The sequence below is a fragment of the Lampetra planeri genome, chromosome 4 (genome assembly GCF_965212315.1).
Source record: "Lampetra planeri chromosome 4, kcLamPlan1.2.h2, whole genome shotgun sequence".
Taxonomy (NCBI): Eukaryota; Metazoa; Chordata; class Hyperoartia; order Petromyzontiformes; family Petromyzontidae; genus Lampetra; species Lampetra planeri.
The window spans coordinates 12365080-12384909 of NC_136110.1; the positions used below are offsets into that span (position 1 = coordinate 12365080).

The 19830-nt window shown below is 45.5% G+C and overlaps 1 protein-coding gene across 5 annotated transcripts in view; it reads right to left on the minus strand.

The window, feature by feature from the left end:
• Positions 1-797: 797 nt before the first annotated feature.
• Positions 798-19830, minus strand: part of LOC144717705 (nucleolysin TIAR-like) — an 81306-nt gene continuing 62273 nt past the window's right edge. For 3 of the 5 annotated variants that reach the window (XM_078593276.1, XM_078593274.1, XM_078593278.1), the window contains 8 exons: positions 17049-17136; positions 10441-10516; positions 9833-9941; positions 8609-8701; positions 6390-6474; positions 5132-5255; positions 2867-3024; positions 798-1496 (listed from right to left, as the gene is read on the minus strand). In XM_078593276.1, coding sequence (XP_078449402.1) covers positions 1337-1496; positions 2867-3024; positions 5132-5255; positions 6390-6474; positions 8609-8701; positions 9833-9941; positions 10441-10516; positions 17049-17136 — 893 coding nt within the window. In that variant the 3' untranslated portion in view covers positions 798-1336. The remainder of the gene's footprint in view (positions 1497-2866; positions 3025-5131; positions 5256-6389; positions 6475-8608; positions 8702-9832; positions 9942-10440; positions 10517-17048; positions 17137-19830) is intronic. The other 2 variants (XM_078593277.1, XM_078593275.1) reach the window with 1 other exon arrangement.

A 19830-nucleotide genomic window follows, 5' to 3' on the forward strand; every position in this document is an offset into this window, starting at 1 on the left:
CAGATGGAAGCTACTGGCGGGATGCATTGAAACGTGGTTTGTGCAGCCTAGGCGATGTTTGCATCCCAGTGTTAAATGGCTCTTTCAGGACGAGGGTCGTCACCCTGTCCCTACTCCTCACGCAGCCTCAGCAACTCGCAAAGCTACCCTCGCACACCGCCCGCGGTTTTGCCTTGCTCTGCCGTCGGTGACCAAGGCCCTGACGAGGAGGTGAGTTAGGGGCCGTGTGCCACTGTACATCAGTGGAGGGGACGATGGTCAAACGAAAGGCGGTCGCTCGGTCGCACGTTTTAGGAACGTTTGAGTGAAAGTCGTTGAGGAGAAAAATCTTGACGTAGTGCTTCGCTTCCTCACTTTGGGCACGCGGCAACATCGTTGCTGGGCAATGGGGCCCACGACGGTGTAAATTAAACAACGCGGCAGCGTTAGAGATATATTCTTTTACACAATTTGATGTGCAGCTGCAACAAAGCAATTGAGTATCCATTAAAAAACTTTTGTTACAGTTGATAGTGATTCCAATAGTTGCTACCAATTGCATTTCTGTATTCGTGGAGGTAATTACCTTTTGATGGCCTTATGCATTTAAGACCGTTTAATACAGTGCAACTGGCCAGAAATCCTGGCATGCGTGCTGAATGGGTCAATGCAGCTGGAAGCTCACTGCATAAGACTACAGAAATCCATAGACTGACAAAGAAGCATCATTAGGTCAAGGAATCATCAATTAAGTTTTCAAATTAATATTGGGCCTTTCCACGTGTTTTTACATGGCTGACGAGTCTCAAAACGAGTTGTTTTGTCAGGTTGGCAAACGCATTTATTTGGGCTCTGAATGACTTTCATGGAGTGTTTAAACATGAAAAAAACAAAAACAAAATAAAAACTCAGCGTGATATATTTTCATGGTCAAGGGAGCCGAAATCGATACACTGTTGCGCATTACTCACTCTTTGGTGGAACTTTTAGAGTGACACTAGAAGGCGTATTCATTTACCATTCTACCAGGGGCAAAGGGTTATCTCATCACATCCTGGGGATTCACACGAGAGGCCGGGGGGGGGAGAAGGGGAAAGCGGTGAAGGGAGGTGGGTGGGTTGGGGGGGGGGTCACACGTTTCCCTAACCCGCGAATGTGCCCGTGCCCGCCGTGGGAGCGCGCGTGGGGAGTTGCGCCCGCGCGTGGGCAGACAGTGCCGAGGACGGTGCCCGCGCGGGCGACGACGAGCCGGGCGTGCCGCCGGCCCCCCTGCCGCGTTGCTGGATCAACCGAGTGCCGTGTCTCTCCTCGCTCCGGTGGTCACGTCCCCTTGCCACCGCCGCCGCCGCCACCGCCGTTACTGGTTCTGGAAGCCTGCCATGCTGAAGGTGGCTGGGCTGGGGATGAGGCTGGCGCTCTGGCCCTGAGAAGGCTGGGTCCTGTAGGTGAAGGAGTTGCCCGCGGCGCTGCTCATCCAGCCTGCGGCCGCCGCGGCTGCGGCCGCCGGCTGCGTCTGCCTGCACCAAGCGAACAAAGAGCCCGTTAACACAAAGATCCCCCACGTGTAGCCTTAACAGACTGTTGGGGTAAGTGCCATTTGCGAGTAGCGCCTACGAAGGCCAGCACGGCACACGAGGGGGTGGGGGTGGCCAACAACACGACCGGCCGCCTTTGTCTCCCCGAGTGGCGACGTTTACACACCGCACCAGGTACTCATTTGAGGCAGAGTTGACCTAGGGGAGGCCCAGGACTGATTCAGTTCATCGTCACTTGTGTTGACCGCGAGCGAGAATCGAGCTAAGGTCGCCGGGTTCGGAGTGCGGCGCGCTAACCGCTAGGCTACCGCTTCCCTGAAAAACCCAGCCACTGATACACACACTCACCACCAGCACCACCACCATCTGCTGCCTGCGCGCACTGAAGTAAGCACCGCGTAGCGTGGTCGGTGTCGGCACCCACGGAGGACGTGCCCAACCTCCCCTCCGGGACGGACAGGGGCGCCAATAAGCGAAGGTCCTAATCCACGCAGTGTGCAACTCACCGATTCACCAATTCACGTCAGCCACTCGCTCACCAGAGGTCCGTCAAAACCTCCTTGGCACTCTTCTATCCATCGCTATTACCACGGTTACTGTACTCGTGAACTTCATTCATTCCTTCCTCCATCAATGTTGAGGACTCTCATCTCACGCCACATTGGGTTCACTCACCACACACTGCAGGGGCAACACTTCTCTTTCTACTTCTCCTCTCACACGGCTCCCTCCACTTGGGAATTCCCTCCCATCGTCTCTTTTCTCTTCTTCTCAAGTTTTCAGAATAACCTCGCTCAATTCAAGAGACGTGCTAGCCGCTCATCGATTACAACTTGGATAACGACACTGTTTGTTGCTGCCCACTTGGAAGTGTGGGACCTTGGGACCTGTGCTCAGCAAACTGTTTAAAAAAACCAATGAAATAAGTCTTGTAGCGATGTGTAAGAGATAAGGCAATAAGGGTGATGCTACTTCCAGCTCATTCGCCCACTGTGAGATGTGCCACTTGGTACAGGGGTTCTGCGGTAGCAACGCGAGCCCTTTGAGCCACCACCTCAATGCCGACTACAACGAACCTGTGACTGAAGTAGCCCTTCGTGGCAATTACATTCGCCACGGTGCCGTGATGATAGCGATGTAGCCTCCACAATCTCCGCGATTTGTGTGGTTGGCTACGTACGGTGCGAAAGAAGTTCAACGTACGTACATACTAGAAACATTTTTTTGTTTACTAGAATCTTGAGATTCGTCACAGCTGCCAAGGATAATAAGTGAATTTAAAAAAATCAAGATCCTCATGACTTATGGAACGTGGACGCAGTGCGCGAGTGTGGATGTGGATGGGTACTTACTCTAAGCTGTAGCCCTGCTGGTTCCAGGCCTGGCCGTACATGCTGTACTGTGGGACCTGCCAGCCGTTGTTGATGAACTGCTGGTACTGCTGGCTCCCTCCATACCAGGGCCCCCACTGGGTCCACGGCTGCTGCGTGTAGCCCACCTGGCTGAACTGCTGAGCGAGACGAAGGCACGGCGCGTTGTCAGGGAGAAACACGCGCGAGTGTCTGTGCGCGTGTGCCGAGTATACACGCGCGTTTTTACGTATAATAATGGCACTGGAAATGTATTGCCAGAGAAGGATACAGAATCTAAACTGGACGCAAAGGGTGACCAACGTAGATGCAAGAAAAAGGTTGCACATAGAAGACCTGATGCAGTCAATGATGGAAAGTAAACTGACACTATTTGGACACATATGTAGGATGCACAACAACAGGAACATTTAATGTGTGTCGTTCGGAAAAATGAACGGAACCGGAAAGAGAGGAAGACCTCACAGGTAATGTCTTGATGACAAGAGAGGAGATTGGTGCCAGAAAGATGTATTACTACTTGAGCATATTGGCACAAGACAGAAAGGAAAGTGGAAACAACTGCAGTGAACACCTATGAGCTATCTGCCAATGGATCGTGATAATTAATATGCACACACACATTAAAAAAAATCCATTAAGAGAAACGAGGTACAAGTACAATAGCCTGCTTTGGGATCGGCTGGAAGACGGAGCAAACCGTTTTGGGATCAATGTGCGGCTGTATGGTTCACGCAAACGATGAGCGGGCGAGAGTCTCTCCTTGGTCTCACAAAAAAGAGACTTTTCAACATCTCACACTTGGCCTGGATGCGCTGTGTATGCATGTATGTGGGGGGCCGTGGTGCTTCCGTGCATCCACAGCTGTCTGGGCTGCCGACAGCAACCTGTTAATGTGGGCCAAAGTCGGGCCACTTTCCATCGCAGGCCAATGGGGCCCGTTTTTATACCTGTGCCCAGGCCCAGCAAATGACTGTTCAATTTGTAACTAATGACATTGATAATGGTATTCACCTAATGCGACGCATAACAAAAATAGTACCACCACTGGAAATTCTACATTCCTATAGTGTGGAAAAGTCATACCATATGACAACCACTTGTGACTTCCCATAAAGTGGTATTCATTTTTATAGAACTACGGGAAGAGAAGGCCCGAATTGACTTCTAACCGGGATTTTGACTCAATGATATAATGGCAACACAGAAATGTTCACTTAAAAACCCAAAAATCCAACTGTCCCGTACAAATAAAATAACACAGTGGCCAATCCAGTCTCCATCCAGACGGCAAAGAGAAATGGCAATTGGTAACAAATGGGAGAGACGCAATAGGCAGAACGTCTCGAGTTTCAAGCGGCGTCGCTCACCACCAACCACAAGATGGCGCTTCTCAGCAGCAGGCACCCGACACTGAGTGGGAGAGCATTGATCCACTCGCTCTCTCGGGCATGGAATGAGGCTCGATTGAGTAAAACACCACACACAGCTTTGTCTTGTCGTGCGTGAGACCATTGCGGAATGCGCAGGCTAAGAGATTAAACCCGTGACACACAACCTGGTTTAATCATGGGTCGGAGCCTGAGTGTTCATCTCAGCCGCACAGGCTCAATACCCTGCTGTGGGAATTGGCTCCTTGCATTTATGTAGAACTTCTTTCGCACCATGGATAGCCAACTATGCCACAAAACAGGTCCCCCCTCCCCCCCCCAGTATACCTAACAATAAGAATGGTAACATACACCCAAATGAGTGCCAATGCTCAACCGACTTCCCACCAGGATTTGAACTATTCTGTACAATTAAAAGAACACAGTGGAGCTGAAAGTGACTTCAATTAGTCAGGGTGACTAAACTGGGGCGCTGCAGTGGCGAGATGTTAACTACCTCGCCTGGTATACAGGAGGATATGGGTTCGATCCCGACCCTGACGCCTGCATATTTGGAGTTTGCATGTTTCTCTCCCCCGTAGTCGTGTGGATTTTTCTCCAGGTCCTCCGGTTTTTCCCTCCGTACTTAGAAACATGCGTTTCGAGTATGTGGCTGCTATAAATTTCCACATAAGCCACTTTTTGTTGGGCTATCATTTGTGGCCGGGTCACTTCTGAAAAAGAGTGACATAGCCAAGTGGGCCTTTCCTAGGTAAAATAAAAAAGAGTTTATTTTACAATAAACCCTAACCCATTACATTGTAGTTGAGTGAAGACATGATAATGCCTGGAGCTCTGATAAGGCAAATGCCGGTACCTGCTGAAACTGATTCACAGGGTCCGACGCCTCCTTCCCCCAGAAGCACTTGACACTGAAGCCCTCGATGGTGCTGCCGTTGACCGACACGATGGCGTGGGCGGCACTCTCGTGTGTGGCAAACCTGTAGCGCAAGAAACATACAGATATATATCCGTTCAAGCCAAAGGTTTCTAAAAGTAAATAAAAAAAAGTGCTTCGGCCAACAGATTCATAAAATGTGTTTGCTGCAACTGTCCCATGTTACCCATCTCCATAAACTCAAAGACGACCAAAGGATTTGCAAATTAAAAAGTACGCAAAGAGAAGCCCTAACCGCCAACCTCCATATCTTTGATTGGGCCACGCAGCCTGCAGTGATTATAGACAAGGAAGGTGCCTGCTTTGTGCTGTGAAATAAACGGCTAAGCATTTTAGAACGTAAAGTGACAATAAGAAACAGTTATTCAGCTTTCCTATGCAATACACACCAGCCATGTCCATACAAAACCAGCCATGCTGGATAAAGCCGTAAGTTGTCTTGCTGACTACATAACCCCAACCAGCCAATTGGAGTGTGGGTTGCTTGAGCCAACAAGATCAAATTTCATTTGCTGTTCAAACAAAGTTATGCGTTGCAGATCTGACACGATTTCACGTCCCAAGTGTTCCCCAATGTGTACCCGAGCAGCAACACGGACAACATTATTGCTCGTAATATCACGCAAAAAAAAAACGCACAATTTAACTTTGGCTTCAGCGACAGAAGAGGCTAATGTGAGCGAGAGTATATAGCTAAAGCTTCCGAAATTCTGTGTGTTCCATCGCAGCCAGACACCAGGGGACGTTGCGTTATTTGCAGCCAGATGATGGCCTCAATCCAGTCGAGAGGTGTACGCACAGCTGGGTGTGTGGGTGTTTGCATGGTCGAGTGAGCACACACAGTGCACGTGACGACGGTACCACACGTGTGTGTGCACCAACCGTAACGGTGAGTGGTTGTGTAGCGGTTAGCGCGTTGCGCTAGGAACCTAGCCAAACACTAGTGGCGATTATCTGAACTGGTCCTGGGCCTCCGCTAGGTTGACTCAGCCTTAAATGAGTACCCGGTGCGTTGTGTGAACATCGCCACGAGGGAGACCAAGGCGGCCGGGCGTGCTGCTGGCTGCCCACCACCTCGTGTGCCGTGCCGGCCTTCATAGGTGTTCCTCGCTAACAGCACTTGCCCCAACAGTGTGTTAAGGCTACATGGGGGATCTTTGTCTTTATGTGCACCAACCGTATAAAAGAGTATCCTTTGTCCGGGAACACCCGGATCTCCAAGATCTGACCGAAGAGCAGGAAGGTCTGACGCATGAGTTGCTCTGTGGTTGGGCAGAAAGAAATGGATCCATGAGAGGGCAACATCGTCAAGCATGAGCATCGAAGAATACAACTCACTCCACTGACACTACGCTGTTATCCCTGTGGCCATATGAGCGCACTTCCAGTCAATACTAAACGCAGTGTAAGATTTGAGGCCATTCGCCAGAACAGCAAAGCCTCACTGAGCCACGTAAATATCAATAAATATCAATAAATATCACCCGGGAGTTCGTATATGTTTGGTTTAATAGAGTTTTTTGAGCGTTTCAAAACCTGGAAGTAACCAACAAATAAAAAAATACATTTTCGTAAAAATAACACTTGATTCCATACATTAATACCCAAGACATGTCAATAACACTGCCTTTAGAGGCTGTATGGAATTGTGCACCACTGCCAATGCAGTATTGCCAAATGATCGGTTTAATTGCATAGAGATGGACCACAGGAGCATCTTCTGTTCCGCCTACAGACACACACACATCTTTGCTGCCCTGCAGGTGGGAATCTCACGCAAGAAGCTCCATCGCCACTTTATTCACCCCCTGCCCCAAGCCCTTCGCAACTGAAACCACGTGCTCCTTTTCATGCATGTATTCCTGAGCCCTTGGGAGATTTGTCTTGAAACTAGAGCATCTGCCAATAAACCGTTGATAATTTTTTGTTTGAAATAGAACGAAGCGTTTAAAAAAAAAATGTTTGCCACAAAATAAAGGCGATGGCGTAGCTGATTGGGCATCGTCTCTCTCCGTCATCGTCACGGATGTGGGCGTCGGGCAGAATTTATAGGATTTAGTGCCACTGGTTGAACGTCGGTTTAAGGTACAATGAAGATCTCCGTGATATTGTTTGAGTGTTTAGCAACTCAAAGAGGAAAAGGTTAAGAATTCTGGGGTACAGATCACCAAAGACCACATCAAACTAACATTATTACAGTTCAGAATCAGAATCTTTATTTAGACTGGAGGAATCTGATGAGCTATATCAAGTTATTTTTCACAGATGTCCAGTAAGGGAGGCGGGTCAGCAAATGACATAAAAAAATTATGCAAAAAAAATCGATATAAAAGCAAGACAGAGACAAGTTAAGCCAGTTTCTCATAAATATATTTAAAGTACAGAAGTATAAATTGGCACAACTCTGGGCAAAGGCCTCTCTTCTCTCCCCTCCTTCACCATCCCTTACCACCTGCATCCACTGCACGCCTCCCCACACATAGTCAAACCTCGTCCCACCATCTCAGCTTCTACCTCTTGTTCTCCTTCCCTCCATTGTCTTCCAGCACGTTATGAAAATGTTCCCATCTGACGCCCTAGCAAGACGAGATGCTCCGCTCCATTTGTGTTTATTTACTTTGCTATTACATGGGTGATCGTCGTTTTAATTCCAACATCTTCATTCGTCTTATAATCCCTGCCCTTATATTTTCAGAATCCTCCTCTCTCTTGCTCTTTGGTAAACTTTCTATCATAGACCAAGTTTGTGGCCCATAGTTCATGACTGGTACATTAGCTCACTTTTTAAACAGAACAAAACATTTCCAAGTACTAGTAATTCTATTCCTGTATTGACAAATGATATACTATTTTGTATATGAAACTATTTATCCTAAATAAGAATATTAATGTACAATTTTAAGTTATCCATTGTATAGTGTTTTTTTCCCGAAAACGAGTAAATAATTTTAGTTGTTTGAAATATTTTAAGTCCTTCAAAAATATGATTATCATCCTGTTCTTTTAGCTCTTCCAGCAAACGTTTTAATTTAATTCTCTGATTGTAAGAAATCTCAAAGTTTTATTTTCTCACACTTAATCGAACACCCAGACTAAAGCCTCCTCAGGAGTGTCAGGGTATCGTGATTTTTTTTTACCCAGGGATTGTCGGCAACCAAAACAAATAATAATTTGTTTCGAATTCAGCAAAAAAAAAAGCCCTCAATATGTCAAGAGCTGCAATGCACGCGGTGAATACGATACAGTGGATCCTGACTAAACAACGTCACGAAGCGGTCCTTGAAGAAGAGCAGGCGCATGCGGATCTGGAGCTGCAGGTTGCCGACCCCTGGTTATTTCCCAATGCGAGTCACTGATCCAGTGCACACGGTCGTCACGGTGGTCACTTGGCCTCACCTGTGAGTCCTTGGGTGATGCCTCCACAGTAGACGGTACAGTTTGTGGGGCTTGACTGATTGAGAACCTCTTCGAATGACAGGTGCTTGGGGTCTGCAAATGGGAAACACGGACAGCCATTTGCTTAGTGGCATGGGCGGTCAACACCGAGGCATAAAGTTACAATATAAACGCAAATATTTAATTTTACCAGGTAAAGCCCAATGGAGTTATTAGCTCTTTTCTAAAAGCAACTTGGACACACATAAAGCAGCTAAATACTTCAAACGCATGTTTTCTAAATGTGGAGGGAAAAACCGGAGGACCTGGAGAAAAATCCACGTGACCACTAGGAGAATATGCAAACTCCAAATATACAGGCATCAGGGTCAGGATAGAACCGATGACCTCCTGCATACCAGGCGAGGGAGATAACATCTCACCACCGCGGTGCCCCAGCTTTGTAATGTATGGTCCACAATTGGTAGAAATCTGTTGAGTGGTTTTATTTTCAAAAGGCAAGACTTCATTGAGGGCCTGAGACAAGCGTCAGGTTACATCTGCATATATCACTCCATGATGCTTTCCAAAGAAGAAACAAAACTCACAGTAAAGACGTGTAAAAAGGTAGTGCTCACACGGGATGGATATAAAGCTTTAAGAAAATGAACACAAGTTGAAACTTAACCACATGTCCACACGCATCTGTTGAGAGTACTTCATTTTTCATAGTCACCTGTTTTTTGTATATACATAAACGATATGGACAAGCATATTTATATGGGAGTTCAAACCAACTACAATTAGTCAGGGTGACTAAAATACAATCAAGCATTTTGACATTTTGTTCTGGAATGCACATGAATACAAGCCACCCCGCTGATTACCTATAAAGCCACCGGTGGTTTTGGATGGGTGGCATCAACTAATAACACAACAATTATTCTCCTCTGGCATCCTATTCAGTGGTACCGCTTCACTCATCACTCAGTTAAAAGTGTTAAGTGTCCCGTTTGCTGGGCACGATGCTGGGAAGCCAGTAACGCCCTGTGCCGGACACTTTTGTGAACAGCAGCAAACAGCAGCAGCACAACCGGATGGCTGGTGGCGTGATGCAATGTTTCATCATCATTATTATTTGCCAAAACTGGAGGCGAGCAGTGGCTAAGCCCTTCGTGAGACTGCGACTGCTGGCGTTCTGACAGGGGAGAGGTTACGACGAGGGCGGGGGTGGTAGCAACTCACTGTCCTGGGAGCCTTTCGGAGCGGGGGGCTTGCGAGTGGCCCAGTTGGTCCGGATTTGCCGGCCTCCCAGCCACTGGCCCCCCATCTGCTGTATGGCGTTCTCCGCGTCCTTTTTGTAGGGCACGCGTGCGGCGAAAGAGGGCGCGCGTGCGCGGGCGGGCAAAACAAACGCACATACAGTTATACGGTGCGTCACCGCCGTGCCGCAGCGGCTCATCTCCCACGGTTCACCACAATGCATGCTTTAAACGCAGCGCCGGCACTCAACGTCGGGGAAGGCAGACGAAAGAAAAATATTGAATCATGGGTTTACACTACGGCAAACAGGCAAGCGCACACAGTTAGCAGCGTTTCTACTGCACGGTGATCACATCTCAAAAGAATTGTAAACAAACAAAAACATTAACAAAAGCAAAACATGAGCCTTTAAATCAAGTCACAGGCACACAACTGCTTCAATAGAGAGGAAAAAAATATATTTAAAAATCATTTGGAAATTTAACAACCCTACGTGTAGAGTAACAATTAAAACATAAAAAAATTAGTTTTAAGAAAAACTAGGGACGTCACCTCTGCACTGTCCGCAGTCCGCCCGCGTTTTGACTTACCAGTTTCTGGAAGAAAGAGACAAAACCATATCCTTTAGATTTGCCAGTGGCCAAGTCTTTTACTACTCGTGCGTCGCTGAAAAGAAACAAAAAAGCAGCATGTTCAGGCACACCGCATACGTCGCAAGCGCTGCCCAAAGGCCAACACACAGATGCATACAGCCCCACACATTACTCGCTCAAAGCACCCAACGTTTAACAATGCGACTAAGAATCCAGTGTAAGTCATGCACAAGTACAATAATGTACAAGTCGGTTCTAATTAAGCTTGCATGTCACAATGAATGTGTTGCAAGTTAACGAGACATGCGCTCTCACTTTATTAAAGATTATAACTACTATGACATCTACCACCATTATGACGTACGTGTATAGATTAAGATAAATGTGTATAGATACAAAAAAACATACAGCGGAACCTGCTTAATGCCAAGATATCATCTCAAATGAAAGCCAAAAATGTAAAGAGTTGATATCATTAAGGCATGCGCAATAAATTCTGGTAATCATTAAGGTGTCCTCATTTCAACAAGCTCTGCACCAGAGCAAGCTGAGCGGTTGGACAGCAAGTAGGTTCCACGATGTGTTGAGCGGTGTGAACAGTTAAAATAATAGAGAGGAATTAAAAGGCATACATCGCCTGTTAACAATTCTTATTTTCCCGGGAGGGCCCACTCTCTCTCTCTACCCTTGTGCTTTTGGGGGGTGTGGACAGCTGTAAAATTAAAAAAAGAAATCGAAATGTTTTTCAGAATGAGTGCATGAGGACTATCAAAATTATTTATCAAAAAATACAATACAAGAGACAAAAAAACCAAGCAAACCGACACTCAAAAAGGTGACAGGCAATAATTACAAAGTGACGTAGCAAACATAGTACTGTCAATCGTGCAAATCTGCATCAAGTTCGACTCTCTCTCTCTACCCTTGTGCTTTTGGGGGGTGTGGACAGCTGTAAAATTAAAAAAAGAAATCGAAATGTTTTTCAGAATGAGTGCATGAGGACTATCAAAATTATTTATCAAAAAATACAATACAAGAGACAAAAAAACCAAGCAAACCGACACTCAAAAAGGTGACAGGCAATAATTACAAAGTGACGTAGCAAACATAGTACTGTCAATCGTGCAAAGCTGCATCAAGTTCGATCGTGGCACATCGTTAACACTTTGCGAAGACCGCACAGCAAAATAATTGAATTTACGTATATTTACGCGACACGTTTCTTGAAAAAAAGAAATTACACTGTTTTAATTAACGATTTGTATTTTACATAATGTGCTCAAAATACTTATACAGGTTAACCATAAAAGACCCCTGGCAAAAAAGGTAAATGATGAAGAGTGTGAAAACTGTCACTCTGGCTGGAGACCCGAATGAAGGAGGCCAACGTACACGAATGTAATTGGGGGCATACGGGGACAGAGGCTGCATTCTGCCTACGATGGCTGCTTCAAATCAGCTATGCCCACTATTCCGAGCCACTAACGCCAACAACATACGCTCGAAACGACGACGTTAAAAACCCACACGTGTCAGCTTCATGATAAGGCCGAAAGCCTTGTCCCCCCCCTTCTCTACCCACCACAATTCTCCTGGGTATAAGAGAGACTGCAAGTGCCACTCGTGTGTCCTCATCATTTGAGCTGCCAATATCCGTGGAACCAAACGCCCCCCCCCACCTCAATTGCGCTGCCAATGACGAATATACGACTGGGGGGGGGGGGGCTGTCTCCACTTCATGCTGTGGATGCACACCACCGTGTTGGTGAGCATACGTCCTTTGGCTCAGAACACGCGCGAACAAGGTGGCTGGTGATTGCAATGTGCACGGTTTGAAAGCTTTAATTCGTCCATTGCTTTTATGTTTAAACCTACAACAGTCTATCGCAGGGGCTGTCAACTTGTGGCGCAGCAGCCGGCTCATTAAGGACTGATTCATCACGTTGTGTTAAGGACCACCTTGTATTCACATGCATTGTGGCCCTTGAGTTTATCACGTAAGCCAAATTGAGTGGGGAATAGATATCCATTGTTAAGGATGCACGCAAGTAAATATTCAATCACTGGGCATTGTCCTTAATGTAAATGACAAGTTCAATATTCCCAAAAGGATCTGCAATGGAACCGTGCTGCAGTGCCATCGGGATTGGCTAAGTTCCGGTGGGGGTGGGGCATTTTCTACTCTCCATGGACTCAAAAGATTTGAAATAATAGGGGTCACACAAGGTAGTCAAGGGTACAAAATTTTACTTCTGAGCAAAGGAAATGATGACAAAAAGGTCAGCGTTGGCTCAGGAATTCCCCACTTCAGAGTGTGAACCTCATGCCCAAAAAATGTAACGCTCACCTATGACATCCCTGTTTGATAGCCAGCCTTGCCGAGGTTTTGTTTTAAATATATTTTTAATATAGCGACTAAAGTAAAACAAATCTAAATCAATTACCTTCATAAAGTAAGACAATTTGGCAGTTTGAATGGCTTTGTATACTAAGCCATCTGAAATGCTTGGCCGATTTTATTGATTTATTTTGTCAAGCTAATGGCCATGTCTCATTTCCTGAAAAAGTTCACCTCTCTGAAGCAGTCTTTTTCTCTGTTTGGATGCCTATTAAGTTTTAAAACAGGTTAAGAAATATGGCCATGGCAGGTGTTCTATGCTCAAATGCAGGGGGTTCAAGTTATCTTCCCAATTTGTAAGTTCATGTATTGAATAATTTTTGCAAGTATTTTTAATAGGATATTCTGAAGATTATCTTTGAAAGGAAATCAAAATTTTAGAGGACATGATACAAAGCCAAAATAGTTTCCCATGAATTTGAAAGATAACTTTATTATGGAAGGCTGTTTCAAATGTCATTTAAGAGAGTTTGTTGGCATGCTTTTATATTGGACAAGTTGATTGTGAACAGTTGGGTTAATGGCATTGAGTTTAACTGAAAGAGGGGGTTTTACAGGGGTGCTTTGGAGCCAGGGATCACTTCAGGTTTAATAAATAGGATCACCTGATCACCATTGTAAGAAGCAGCTGGACCAAGTGTAGACAGAGAATGATTATAGGTAGCCCAGTTCCTGGTATTACCCAAACCCTAGTCACTAGTAGCTCGAGAATTTTTTTTATTAATCCATCCTTTAGTTACCATAAGAATTTGCATAAATACCCCCCCCCCCCCACCTGCTCCAATCCAGAGTAACTATTAATGAGTTCTTAAAGATTCATCAGATTGTGGGGCAGATGATGCAGGCAGGGTTTCAGAGACACAGAAAAACATCCTGGAGTTAAAGTGTCAATAGTTATGAGAATAGGTTTTCCCCTTTTTTCTGGCAACAAAACAGGTGTTAAGATGTTAAAACACCAAACTGAAACCTTTTACAAGGAATCATGTCTGCATTAACCACAATGCTTGTAGTCAGAATGCAAACAAAAAACACTCTGATAATATATGCATTGTCCTTGAAACTGATTGGTCCACACTAGAGACAGCTTTCTTTTGAGCCTAGTCTCAAAACGGTGTTAGACCAGAGGACGCCAAAAGGCGTAAAAAGGGGAAAACCTATTCTCATATTTTGGTACTGGCAAAGGAGGTCCCATGATATAAATAGTTAATTAAAGGAATAACATGTTGGCCAGATAACTCCTTGCATTTACATTTGGTTTGGTAAAAAAAAATCAAGTCCATGCTGGCTATTCACTCGCATCCGAAAACGAATAAGAGAACCTGGGCCTGCCGGAGATTATATGCCAACTGAAGTAAATACCACGAGGTCGACAAGAGCTTTGAAGAAGTGTGTTAATGCTTTTTTCTATCCCTAAAAAAATAACTAAAATATTGAAAGTGTCTTTTATTCAAATTAGGATTTATTTTGAATAATAACCCAGGTTTCAACTTAAGGTCCACGAAATTATCTAGCACTTCCAAACTATATGTTAACATGTAATAAACCGTAAGCCAATTGTCCTCAATGTTACATTTCATACGTCTTTTAAAATTGCCAATAAACTAAGTCATTGACTAAATCCCATTAAGCAAATTGAGAGACCACTTGAGATGATACACAATAACCAACGCCTGTGAATGATGCCACATGGTCTTTAATGTCCACTAAACAGCTGCCGGGGGAAGCTTTGGAATTCCCCATAGAAATGAACGGGAAACTGGAGATTAAATTGCTGACTCAGAGAAAACCCATTCTCAATAACACGTGGAGAACACCCAAAGGGTTCTAATTATTAAAGTACAATTAGCATCTCATTTGTATAGTTATACATTCACCGCATAATTGTTTTTCATTAATTCTACTCCCATATTGCCTTTACCCTTACCAATGGCAAGATGAGCAAAAATTGAGGTCACAACAGAAAACCATTAGGAGAATTTCGCAATGGGATTAATCGCCGGTAACCCCCATTCTCTTTCAAACCTGACTGGCCAAGTGACAGAACTAGATTCAAAGCTTTCGTGACTGCAGGAATAAGTGACAGAATTTGAACAATTTCGCTCGATAGATGAAAGGTCCTCCTCTACCTGGCATGGCACAAACGCGTTGTGCGCAGTGCATGCATCTTTATCTGGTGCTATCATCGTCAGCCTTGGCAAGAATAATTTTTTTCCTCTGAAGATAGAGCCAATTTATTATTAACTGCACAAAAGGCAATAATTGATATGCTCTCAGGGTTGATTAATAAGTCACAGCCGGAGGAAATGAGGCAAACTGTAATATCGTGTCAGAGGCTGATTATTTTTAGCCAATAATAATCTTGAGCTTTTAATTGTCCATTAATTAAGCCTTTCAGGGCTACAGCCAGGGAGTATGACATTGACAAATGCTGGGCCAAAATGTTGCAAATAGCCATCAGTGCTCAACTAGACGGATTTTACTGCGCCCTCAGCAGCAGCCAATCACTGTGGACAAAATCAATGCTGTATTGCTTAGTAGTATATATATTTTTTTGTCTGAAGAGCACCTTTCCACTTTGCAGCTTTCAAGAACAGAGCAGCCGACACTTTCATCTCAAACGAATAATGTTAGCGCTCCACCCGGTGTGCCCTTCGTGCACTGCCACCAGTGGCGTTGTGGTGGCGTCCAGCCATTATTGCCATGGCGACAGACGTGCCCATTGCCGGAGAGGTTTGTTGTGCCAGGAGAGGCCTCCACTTTGAAGCTGTGGTTGGGTGAAGGGCGCAGGCGTGACGCGTTAGTTCCCGTGCACTGCGCCACAAAACTCGGTGACGTAAATTAGGTTTCCGGTCGTGGTTGATGTCAGTGGCGAGTAGGATCTGACAGCGGTCCCGGGGCAGGCAACCCGCCTTCACCGAGCGGCACTGACCAAACTTTCTATTCATTTATTTGACCAGGTAAGGCCCCACTGAGCTGCGTAGCTCTTTATCAGAAGCGAGCTGGCCATCGTGAACGATAGCAGCTCAAGGAAGTGGGCTCATCGTAGCGCGAAAATGTACAGCGGTAACCAAGTACTCCAAATGCATGTTACTTAAAATATGGAGGGAAAAACCAGAGGCTCCCGGAGAATAATCTACATGATCACGGCGGCGAAGGCTGGGTAATGGATCCCTGTGGCCGGCAGTCGAGTCTTAACGAGTAATGGCTTAAGCTTATTTTGCTGCTATAAATTTCCACGTGATAAGCCACTTTGTTGAGCTATTATTGTGGCCAGGCTGCGTCTAAAAAATAAGTTAATACCTCAGTCGACTTTACATGGTAAGATAAAAAAAAAAATGGTTTACCTTTCCTATCCTTTACACTCCTATCGTGTTTTTATATTGTTTGTTGTCGTGAAGTTCTGACCTGCCTCGACTGAGCATCTGCGCAAAATAGTTTTATAGCTCAACGGAGTCTTCCAGTATAAATAAATATTCAGATTCTCTAAATGTGGGGGTACGGACTGGTTTTCTACACATCCGCTGAAGAACAGAGCCGTTCTGCAACCAAGCAAAAGCATTTTGCTAAATGGATTTCAGGCGTAAATGCTGAATAGACCGAGACACCTGCCGCCAACCTGGATTAGGTAGGGAAACTAATGAAAGCTCAGTGTTCGTCCATACAGCTCCCCCCGCCCCATCCACACACACCGACCTAATCAGGGTTCATTACGTACGAGAAACATTCACTTAAATGCACCATAAACATTATTCACACCTCATTGACTCGATAGGACATGAACGAATGGTCCTGACAACTGAAGCTGCCCATGCCAAGTACAGGAGGGGTTGCTTCCAAGGACAAACTGCATTGATACTCCGGCAATGACTGCCCCAGAGTGCCAACGCTAAATCACAGTGCTCAGTGACTTTTAGGATCACCGCATAATGTCTTTGTAAAAATCGATTCGTTAAGCTTGTGGTTACTTTGCACTAAGCCTGCAGCCTTAATTACAAAAATATCAAAAATTTATAATATATACAGTAATAAAAAAAAGGTTTACACTGCATTCATGTCTATACGAGCAACTTCAACATTTCTGTGCCGACCGAACAGACAAAGTGAGAAGATGTCAAATGAATTCAAATTTCCCTCGGCAGTAACGGCACGCCGCGCATCCGGCGCAAGCTCTCGTCGTCGTCATCGTCATCGTCTTTGCGGCACTTACGAGATTTTACCGAAGGGAGCGAAGGCCGCCCGGAGATCATCGGTGGAGATCTCTGGGCTCAGGTCTCCCACAAACACGTGATAGTGATCTGCAAACATCACACCCGGTAGGAAGGAACAAACAAAAAAAACAAGGGCAAACGTACCTCAACATCATTTCATCTCTCATCCCCCGCTGCTGCTGGTGGAACGGGTGCACAGGGAGACGGTGGGGGGAGGGAGGACAAAGCAGAAGCCTGCAAAAGCTCAGGTGTGAGAAATCCCCCCGTTCGCACGGCGCTCCTGCGTCACCGAGGGTAGCGGTTTGCGGCCTCCACCTCCTTGCCGCTTTGCCTCTCCCCCAGGAAGTCTTACAGTGGCGTGCAAACGTCGCAGTGTCAGCGAGGGGGGGGGGGAAGAAGTCATGGCCCAGTGGCTTATGCTGCACCGGTCGCAAACCAGCACAAGCAGAGTTGGTAAGAATATTTGGCCTCCCTCCCTCTCAACCGATTAAAATTGTCAAGATTCTTTTCGCATTTGGTGGAAATTGAGACAGAGGAGATGATGAAAAAAAGCCTAAACCGCATGCCACATTCACAATCAGCCAAGAATGCAAAGGCTGCTTAAGAAACCTCATCAATATTTTAAAGCGCCGGTCAGTCAGCTGGTACGCATATCGGGGCAATACTCCGTTTGCTACTAACATTATTGACAGAACCAATTAGTGCCTCAATCCTACTTAATTCAAATCTAGGGAGAACAGTTAATTTAGTTCTCATGTCCTGCACAGCCGATAGAACAATAAGTACCCAAGAATGCAGGGAGAACGTTTTGTCTCAGTCATCTGTAACCATGTAGGTACAGCACTTCTCAACTCCACACTTGGTGACCCCAACACGGACAAGATTTCTAGTGCCAATTAATCCGCTGCTGCACGCTGTGCACACGAGACAAGCAGTAATTAGTGAATGTCGCACTGCGAGCAGGGGGGTTAGATGTTAACTCCCTTGCCTGGTATACAGGAAGTCGTGGTTTCAAAGCCGATATATTTGGAGTTTGCATAGTCTCCCCGTGGTCGGGGGAGATTTCTTTGGGTCCTCTGGTTTTTCACTCCACATTAAGAATCAACATGCATTTGGAGCATTTGGCTGCTATAGATTTCCAGATAAGCCACTTCGTTGGGCTATCAATTGTGGCCAGGTCACTTCTGAAAAAGAGCCGTATATCTCAGTGGACCTTATCTGGCGAAATAAAACAAAGTTGAATAGTTTCGATTTAGTACTGTCAACCTCCCCCATCAGCGATCCAGCTTGTCGGACTCGACAACTCAAGGCCGGCAAGTTATAATGATTTTTAAATGGAACTGGCCTCATCTGCTGCCTGATGTAAAGTAGCCATTTCATAAACTTGACATGCGCAAGCTTAAGGACAAAGGGTCTACACGCTTGTCCTGTTATGGAATGGCAACAAACAGTAAGTAAAGTTGCTAAGGTGTTTGTTTACAAGATTGTAGTTTCTAAGCGCTTAAGTACGTGGCAGTTAAGTGGTTGCACAGTGGTTAGAGCAATCCATTTATGAACCCGGCGACCGGAGATTGATTCCCAAGCACTGTTAATGTCGATGGCGAGCAATATCGAAACCAGTTCTTGGTGATCCCTTCATCAAATCGCGCTGACCAGCATGGTCAAGTATAGTCAAGCATAATACTTGCCCATAGCAACTAACACTAGTATTGAAAACGTATACAACATTTTTTTACACGTACAATTGCATACAAAATATTGTTTATTGGTCAATGTCTGCCCCTACATGGCAAACGCATTAATAAGGTTGTGGATTACTACACAACCAAGGCAGTTGGGCTTGAAGTTTCATTTTTGTTTCCAGCAAATGTCTAATGAAAGCACTAACTGGTCTGACACCCCAAAACCACTTACTAAAGCACCCAAGCAGAGACAAATGCGATGAAAGAGGGAGAGGGTTTGGTAATGATCTGTCAAACCACTGAGACAAAGGCCTCTCCATACCATGCCAGGCATGAGGGTTGACTTATAAAATCCATACTTCCTCACCATGGTCAGTATGGGTTGGTTAAGGGGGGGGGAGGAAGAACTAACCTACTGCGCCACCGCTCTCCCCTATGCAAGCTACAGCGTTTAATGACACGATGCACCAATTGAACAAGTGTGTGGGTATTAGGTTCTAATGAGAACAACTTCCTGTTTGTCGCGTCACAGTAGGGGGCCCTGTCAATACTAGTGGGGGGTTTTAGGTAGTGCAGAGGGTGTGGGGAGGGAGGGGAAATGACACCGAATAATCCTGAATGCCCTGAACGTTGTTAGTGGGTCACAACATCACTTCCATGACCGTTCCGTTTTTTAATGTATGATGGTGGCTCGCGGTCGGCGTGAATCTGCGAGTCTGCAATAGGAGTTGTAGCATCAAAACAAAGCAAAGCGCCAAGAGAACTCGCACGAACTGATTCCTGCGGAGTAATGCCGTCACGGGACATTGCGACTTTTCGTAAGGTGGGCAGTGAAGTTACTGCCTTGTTCAATAAATATGCCAAGTCAGTTTTATTTTTTAACTTTACACTAATCAAGGGCAAAGAGAAAAAAATACACATATACATAAAATCATAAAAATAATTGAATTAACGTAAAGTTTCAAATTTAATTTTAAAAGCAGAATTTTAAGGCAAAGATTGCCGAAACTCCAACCCGAAAGAGATTTGCTCTGCCTGGGTCAATTAGTACACCAGAGTTGTGTGGGGGATGAAGGCAGGGGCAAGTTCTCCAGGAGAC